The sequence below is a fragment of the Bactrocera dorsalis genome, chromosome 6, assembly GCF_023373825.1.
Source record: "Bactrocera dorsalis isolate Fly_Bdor chromosome 6, ASM2337382v1, whole genome shotgun sequence".
Classification (NCBI taxonomy): domain Eukaryota; kingdom Metazoa; phylum Arthropoda; class Insecta; order Diptera; family Tephritidae; genus Bactrocera; species Bactrocera dorsalis.
The window spans coordinates 40,001,435-40,010,535 of record NC_064308.1 but is presented as its reverse complement, the minus strand read 5'-3'; the positions used below and the strand labels follow the sequence as shown (position 1 = coordinate 40,010,535).

General features: G+C 38.9%; 1 protein-coding gene across 1 annotated transcript; it reads left to right on the top strand.

The window, feature by feature from the left end:
- Nucleotides 1-4,040: 4,040 nt before the first annotated feature.
- LOC125779774 (uncharacterized) lies at nt 4,041-8,739 on the top strand. Its single transcript, XM_049461043.1, has 2 exons — nt 4,041-5,249; nt 5,530-8,739. The coding sequence occupies exons 1-2, from the start codon at nt 4,041-4,043 to the stop codon at nt 7,207-7,209; spliced, it is 2,889 nt and encodes a 962-aa protein (XP_049317000.1). The 3' UTR covers nt 7,210-8,739.
- The last annotated feature ends 362 nt before the right edge of the window (nt 8,740-9,101 follow it).

Below are 9,101 nucleotides of genomic sequence, written 5' to 3'. Positions count from 1 at the left end.
CTGTTGGTGTTACTCCTATTTCCTTTATACCTGCTGCTACTACTGTTGACACGTCCGCTGATGTTGTTACCCCTGTTGCTTGGCTGTTATTCTGTTGCACTTTTAAGTCACTCTTTGACAGTTATTTTTTGAGTGGAAGTTTTTCACTTACACTTTTTTTTTGGTCACTGTTATTTTTCTAATAGATTATTTAAAAAAATTTCTTGTTGTTTTTTTTTATCTTGCGATTGTCATTTCGTTAAATGTTCTTACTCAAGCAGTTATTTTTTATTGAAAGTTTTTCTTTTACACTTTTTTGGTCACTGTTATTTTTCTAATAGATTATTTAAAAAAAATTTCTTGTTTTTATTATCTTGCAATTTTTTTAATTTCACAATTTTTAATAACGCGATTTTTTTTATTTTTAATAAATTTAAACTTTATTAGGCACTTTTTGATTCGTGCCCCACGTTGGGCGCCAATTAATTCCCGCAAAAGGGAATTTTTTAAAAAATATATGTTTTACATCCGCGAACGCGCGGATCAAATGAAAACGCTTGTAGTTCTGGTGGATTGCAAGATACAAATCAAATCTTTATTTCTGAAATACTAATATATATACATTTTGGTTTTATTTACTTAAAGTTTAAGCTGAAGTGTAAGGATCAGCTCGATTGAATCCAGAACAAAGAGTTAATTACATTTTTAGCTGTGACAGCAAATTCCAGCAGAACGTTACGCGTTCTGATTTCTTTACGATTGTTATTGTTATGCCTTCTTGTGAGGGCGAGCGATATTGTTTTGATAATAATGGATTATTGGATTCAGAACGGAAAAAGCATATCGAATTCTTATATAATCAGAAAAGTGAATTATGTTTCTAGTTTATGAGGCAGTGTAATTGCAGAGTGCAAAGATTCAATTTTGTTTACAGTTAAGCTAAGGTTTCTATGCGGAGGCTATCGTTAACTTGCATATATTTTGCCGTCGGCTATTGCATTCTTCTCGTTGAACTAAAATTACATATATACTTAAATAAATATACACCCGCTACGTACCTGCTTACGAATAGCGCACGCATTCGCTTATACTCGTATTTGTTGGTGACAAAAATTGTTGGCGAACAGCGCGTCAAAAGAAAAATGCCCAGTAGGAAATTGAAAAGGTGACCCAGTAGGAAAAAGTGCAAAACCCTGCAAATTTTATTTTTAACGATTTTTTTCTCCGATTCATCGGAAATTTAATAATTTCCCATCAATATTAACAATCGGACACCATCGAGATAAAAACAAGCCAATTAATTTGAAATTTTGAAAATAAATAAATCGCTATACAAAAAGGTCTTAAAGTTTGTTTTCTTAAATTTTCGTAACTCTACGCGACTTTTTTTTCTCATTCAACCCAAATATTAAATATATCTTACCCAAAAATGGAAATGGAAGATTTTAAAATTACAACAACTAATTTAATGGAATTCGTGGAAGACCATCTTCAGACCCAACTGAAGATGAATCAGTCTATACCCTAGAAATTAAAAGGGTCGAACTAAATGCGCTTTATGAAAAAGCAAAGCGCTCATACGATGTGATTAGAAGAATTTCTCACGAAAGTCATGAAGCCATCGATTTCTTTAAAGTGAAAGAAAAATACCAAAAAAGTTATCGAATGTACCTCTCTTGCTTGGCTTCCATCAACGAAGATGTAGATGCGCTTAAAACACAGATGTCGACCGCCCCAACTTCACGCAACAGGCGCAAAAGGAGAAATGAAGAAAACTTTTCCCGCGCTTTTTTACACTGAAGAATTATTATCCCGCCAACACACAAGCGATATAAAGGGTGATTTTTTAAGAGCTTGATAACTTTTTTAAAAAAAAAAAGCGCATAAAATTTGCAAAATCTCATCGGTTCTTTATTTGAAACGTTAGATTGGTTCATGACATTTACTTTTTGAAGATAATTTCATTTAAATGTTGACCGCGGCTGCGTCTTAGGTGGTCCATTCGGAAAGTCCAATTTTGGGCAACTTTTTCGAGCATTTCGGCCGGAATAGCCCGAATTTCTTCGGAAATGTTGTCTTCCAAAGCTGGAATAGTTGCTGGCTTATTTCTGTAGACTTTAGACTTGACGTAGCCCCTCATATAGTCTAAAGGCGTTAAATCGCATGATCTTGGTGGCCAACTTACGGGTCCATTTCTTTAGATGAATTGTTGTCCGAAGTTTTCCCTCAAAATGGCCATAGAATCGCGAGCTGTGTGGCATGTAGCGCCATCTTGTTGAAACCACATGTCAACCAAGTTCAGTTCTTCCATTTTTGGCAACAAAAAGTTTGTTAGCATCGAACGATAGCGATCGCCATTCACCGTAACGTTGCGTCCAACAGCATCTTTGAAAAAATACGGTCCAATGATTCCACCAGCGTACAAACCACACCAAACAGTGCATTTTTCGGGATGCATGGGCAGTTCTTGAACGGCTTCTGGTTGCTCTTCACCCCAAATGCGGCAATTTTGCTTATTTACGTAGCCATTCAACCAGAAATGAGCCTCATCGCTGAACAAAATTAAAGCGCGAAACACATTTCGAACCGAACACTGATTTTGGTAATAAAATTCAATGATTTGCAAGCGTTGCTCGTTAGTAAGTCTATTCATGATGAAATGTCAAAGCATACTGAGCATCTTTCTCTTTGACACCATGTCTGAAATCCCACGTGATCTGTCAAATACTAATGCATGAAAATCCTAACCTCAAAAAAATCACCCGTTACAAGCGAACCACAAGTGAAACATATAACAAGTGAAATACACAGTGAATACGGAAAACAACACAAACGAAACATAAGTGAACACGAAGAAAAACAAAATTCAGCGAAATTAAACAAAGTGAACAATTATTACATCAATAAATAATACAAACTCAAGTAAATACAGCGGTGACAAATCGTATTCAAGTGGACAAACACTGGAGAAACCACCAAACCAGCACATTCGATCAACAACAAGAACACAGGATATAAAACTCGCAACAGGTTACATCAATAAAATAAATAAACATAGAATTACATATTTATATCTACAAGTAACACATTTAACCATTATTGGTTACACACGCACACCCATATATTTATAATTATATTAAACTCAATTAAACTCGAACATTTATAACGTAAAAACAAAAATGAAATATCTTGTAGTTAAACGCAATCGGCCCCATACGTCGACATACCCCGACATTTTTGGTCCTTCGAGCCGGATAACCCAAAGGACTTCAGAAGCCAGAATGGTGGATTTCGCTCCTGCAGTTCACCTTCCACCATGCGACACCGACATCTTTTACGGAGATTACACAACTTGGCCCGCCTTTCGGGATATGTTTACAGCCCTGTATATCCGTAACCCAAGGATTAGTAATGTTGAAAAACTCTTTCACCTTACTCAGAAGACCCGAGGAGAAGCAAGAGAGGTTATTCAAAACGCACCCCTAACAAATGATGGTTTCATACTTGCCTGGAAAAATTTAGTCGACCAATACGAAAATAAGAGGTTGCAGGTAAACACCCAATTAAAGACCCTTTTTAACCTAAATCAAGTAACTCAAGAGACAGGTTGTGCTATAAAAAGCTTACAACGTTCGGTTAATAACGTTTTAACCAATTTACACAATCTTGAGATTTACACAAACAGCTGGGATCCGATACTGATATATCTTTGTAGTTCAAAACTACCTAAACAAACTCTTGAAACCTTTGAATATACCCTAGCAGATAATTCAGATATACCGTCGTGGTCAAATTTCGACAGTTTTTTTAACCCACAAATGCAAAACTCTCGAATCTGTTGGAAACTTCAAAGCTTCAGTAGCAAAATTACCCCCATTCCACACCGGTACAGTTAAAAGAACAGATGAAAAGAAATATAACACTTTTTATGCTAACGTGACTGAAACGCAAATTGCTACACCCTCTAATACTCAAAAGAATACTAATTTCAACTTTACCCAACATAACATATGTAGATACAGAAAGCTGTAAGCTCTGCAAAAAGCAGCTAATTTCTCGCAATGAATGTAGAGACACGTATCTCTACAATCAAAATATATGGTTATTGCTATAAATGCTTGGCCATATCACATAGCTACAAGAACTGTGTGAAAAAATCCAGCTTTCGACCTGAATCCACTCCGGAAATACCAAACGTCACTAGTTCGAACCCTGGAAACGCTTCAAGTACCGCACTACCCACCCAAAGCACAAATACAAATCGGCAAGGCTACACTACAACTATACAGTCCACTAAATCATCAATCCAAGACCCACCCAACCCAAGTAGGAAGCAGATATTACTCGGTACTGCAATGGTTCAAATAGAACATAGTGGCCAGCGATATTCCGAGAGAGCTCTTATTGATTCAGGATCGGAAGCCACATTTATATCTCGAAGACTTCAGAGAAGTTTGGATATACCCACCCACTCTGTATCAGCCCAAGTGACCGGACTAAACAATGCAGTTTCAGCAAAACCAACGAATATTTGTGAAATCACGCTTTGCTCACCCTTAAACACAAATTATAAGGTATCAGCACAGGTATTTATTCTAAATAGCCTAACTGATAATTTACCCTCATACCCCTTGGATCCAATGCAGTGTCTTAAAAATCTTGGATTCACTTTAGCCGACACCCAATTTCACAAACCCAGACCCGTGGATATATTAATCGGTAGTGATATCTATTCAAGTATTTTACTCAATGGAGTAAAGAGAAACGTACTAGGTTCACTCTTAGCTCAAGAGACAGAATTCGGATGGATATTGTCCGGACCCATAACTCAACCCTCCCAAAATTCCGCCATAGTCTCATTTCACAATAAAGTGAACCCTGAGAATCTACTCACACGTTTTTGGGAGGTCGAGGAAATCCCAAAAGAATCCGTAGTTTCCAAATCGGACCAAATTTGTGAGGAAATTTTCCAAAAAACTACCCGTCGTAATCCAGATGGGCGCTATATAGTAACCCTACCCTTCAAAGAACCCGACAATATTGATATCGGATACTCTAAACATATAGCGTTGGCCCAATTCCTCAGAAATGAACGAGCTTTACTTAAAAAACCCGAAGTGAAAGCCGAATATGACAAAGCAATTATGGAATATTTGGAACTCGGACAAATGAAGAAAGTAGAATATGACCCTTCTGGTAAAGCGACCCAGTATTACTTACCACACCACGCAATCATTAAACCCGATCGTATAACCACGAAATTGCGTGTGGTATTTAATGCATCTTGCCCCACGTCAAATAACAAAAGCTTAAATGACGTCTTACATATTGGGCCTACTTTACAGAAAGATCTTGTTATTCTGATCACAAATTGGCGACTCTTCCAATTCGTTTTTAATGCGGATATTCAGAAAATGAACCGGCAAATACTCGTAGACCCTAATCATACTCGGTTCCAAAGGATACTATTTAGGAAGTCCCCGGAAGACACAATAGAAGACTTCGAATTGCAAACAGTCACGTTCGGTATAAATTGTGCGCCGTATCTAGCGATCCGTAGTTATGAAGTTAGCCGATGATATAGAAGAAACCCACCTATTAGCAGCCAAAATACTTCGCCAGGAAATGTATGTAGACGATGTTTTAGCTGGAACACATGACCTGACCACGGCAAAGTCAGAACGAGATGAACTCATTTCCGCTCTGAAGTCCCCAGGATTCGCTCTGCGCAAATGGACCTCCAATGACCCACACATTCTGAAAAGACTTCCACAGGATCATCTTTTAGAGACGGAAACACTCAACCTTTCGGAACCCGAGAACACCAAAACCCTGGGCATTCGATGGAACTCCAAAAAGGATTCATTTTTCTTCCTCGTCAACCCAATGGAGAAAAAACCCGCACACACTAAACGTGAAGTTTTATCAGCCATAGCAAAATTGTTTGACCCAGTCGGTTGGCTTAGTCCAATAATAATCACGGCAAAAATAATTATGCAACAAATATGGCTAGATAAAACTGACTGGGATGAAAGCCTGAAGCCCCTCACCCTTCATCGATGGAACAGTTTCGTGAAGGATTATGAAAACATAAATAAAATTGAAATACCCAGATGGACCATTTTCAACCCAACAGCCACCATCGAATTCCACGGTTTCTCTGATGCTTCAGAAAAAGCATATGCCGCGACACTTTATATAAGGATTTTAGTTGGACACAAAATATGGACAACTCTCTTAGTGTCAAAAATAAGAGTTGCTCCCATTAAAACCGTATCCCTACCCAGATTGGAACTCTACGGAGCGGTTCTACTAGCTAACCTTGTGAACTCCACCCTATCCCAACTACACCTAACCCAATATAAAAATTATTTTTGGACTGACTCAACCATAGTTCTCGCTTGGTTAAACAAACCACCCTGCTCATGGACCACCTTTGCAATCACCGAGAAAGTGGGAGTCGATAATTGGAACCATGTGGAAAGCCAAGACAATCCCGCAGACTTGGCAAGCCGAGGTTGTACACCCACCGATCTATTGAATTGCAACCTCTGGTGGCATGGACCCCAATGGCTACAACATGAAAAGGAGCATTTCCCAGCAACGGAGAAAACATACAACACTACAATGGAATTCAAACCCGTTAAGACGTTTGCGATAACCACCGAAGAGGATATACTCGAAAGGTTTTCCTCATTCTCCAGAGCTATTCGCGTTATCGCTTACTTATTCAGGTTTTGCGCAAATGCCTCACCAAGGAGACAAGAAACTGATTACTCATGCCATGAAATAACCCCGGAAGAGTTCAAAACAACTCGAATGAAGTTAATCATTCACACCCAAAAAACACATTTCAGAGAAGAATATGATGCATTGACCCGAAAAACCCAAATACGTAAGAAAAGTTCATTATTGACTTTAAATCCATTCATTGACCCTAAAGGAGTTATGCGAAGTGACGGAAGATTAACCAATTCCGCAGCACTATCATATAATGAGCGCCACCCTATTTTATTACCCTATAATAGTCGTATAACAAAATTATTAACTCAATTTACCCATGTAGCAACGTTACACGGCGGAGATCAGCTAGTTCTTCGACTCCTAAGAACAGAATTCTGGATACCCAAAGCAAAGATGCTGATTAAAACAATAATTCATCAATGCAAAACGTGCATCATACACAACAAGGCTCAACAAACCCAAATAATGGAAGCTCTTCCAAATTAACGAACCATCCTAACCCGGCCGTTTGCTGCCACTGGTATCGACTTTGCTGGACCCTATGACATCAAAAACTACACTGGGAGAGCATGTTTAATCACCAAAGGATATATATGTGAATTTGTATGCTTCTCAACTAAAGCAATACATCTCGAACCCGTTAGCGATCTGACTATGCAAGCCTTCCTAGCAGCATTTTCCCGTTTCTTCTCGAGGCGTGGATGCCCCGCCAATCTTTATTCCGACAACGGAACAAACTTTATAGGAGCTTCACAGTTGCTAATGAAAGATCGGCGTGAATTATTACAGACACTTCGAACTCAAATTACATCTCTCCATGTCATAAAAATATCTCATGGCACTTCAACCCACCAGGAGCTCAACATATGGGTGGATTATGGGAAGCAGGCGTAAAAAGTCTAAAAACCCACCTAAAAAAGATTGCAAAATTACAAAAATTCACGTTTGAAGAATTTGCTACCCTATTGACCCGCATTGAAAGTTGTTTAAACTCTCGGCCAATAAGCCCCATAAGCGACGACTCATCAAACTTGGAACCTCTAACTCCAGGACACTGATATTAAGTTCAGAATAACTTAAAAGTTTTCTCTTCTTTTTTAGTGAAATGGCACCAACAATCACCAACTCACCCAAACCTCGTCGTATAAGCTCAGCAATTGCCATCCGGTCCCGTAGCGCAACCCGTAGCATTACACCGATTTCGGAAGACGAAACGATGTCACGACGCATTCAACGTTTCAAGTCGACCCTTCCAACGATTGGCGAGGAAAAGGAACGTGAAAAACGAAGAACGATCTCACATAAAAGAAAAAATACGTCACCCCGTCATGTCGCTTGCGGCATATGCAAAAAAGACCACCGTCTAGTGACTTGCGCTACGTACTCGGGATACAATATAAGCAAAAAATACGAAGCAGTAATAAAACACCACTACTGCGTTAATTGCTTAGCCAGGTCGCACAAGACAGAAGGATGCACAAGCAAAAATCGATGTTCCACTTGTCATGGGAAACATCATTCATCCCTACACGGACATCCGAGGCTATACCCGGCCTACGATGCAAATATTGTTGAGAAACATCCACTTGCGATAGAGACCCGACTACCATCCTTACTGGCTAAGCAGACCCTATTACCCAAACTGAAGATCCGTTTAAGATGCGATGGTGAATGGTATAAAGTTCGAGCCATTTTGAATCCTACCCTAAAAATAACAAATATAGCGGCCGAACTCGTTAAAAAATTAAAACTGCCAATTACATACCTCAACACCTAACGCAATTATAACACACAAGTTACCCAAAAAACCATTTGAGCGAGACTTAAGTGACGATGTGCAAATGCGCTTCGAACACTTAGTTCTCGCTGACCCTCAATTCTATAGTAACAAAGAGATAACGTTGGAGATTGGAGCGGATATCTACCCACAAATTATTAGAAGTGGACTCTTCAAACCCGACAATAGTACAGTGGTAGCGCAGAATACAGCATTTGGCTGGACCCTTACTGGCACCATCTAACCGTAAGTATACTTCTGATAATTACTCTATTTCATTTCAAAACTTTCAATATGTGTTACCCTACTAATACTCAATTATTTCGCAGATTCTGCAAGGTGGCCGGGATGTTTAATCCAAACAAATACTCCTCTGCATTACTCCCACAAGTTACATAAAGTAATAGAGGCGTAATGCAGAGGAATATCAACCGCCCCAACTTCACGCAACAGAAGGAGAAACAAAAAGAGACGATTTTCCCGCGCTTTTTACCAAAAAGGCATTATTATCCCGCCAACATACAAGCGAACCACAAGTGAAACACAAGCGAACAGTGAGACATGCAATAAATAAAATACAGTGAATTCAGAGAATAAAACT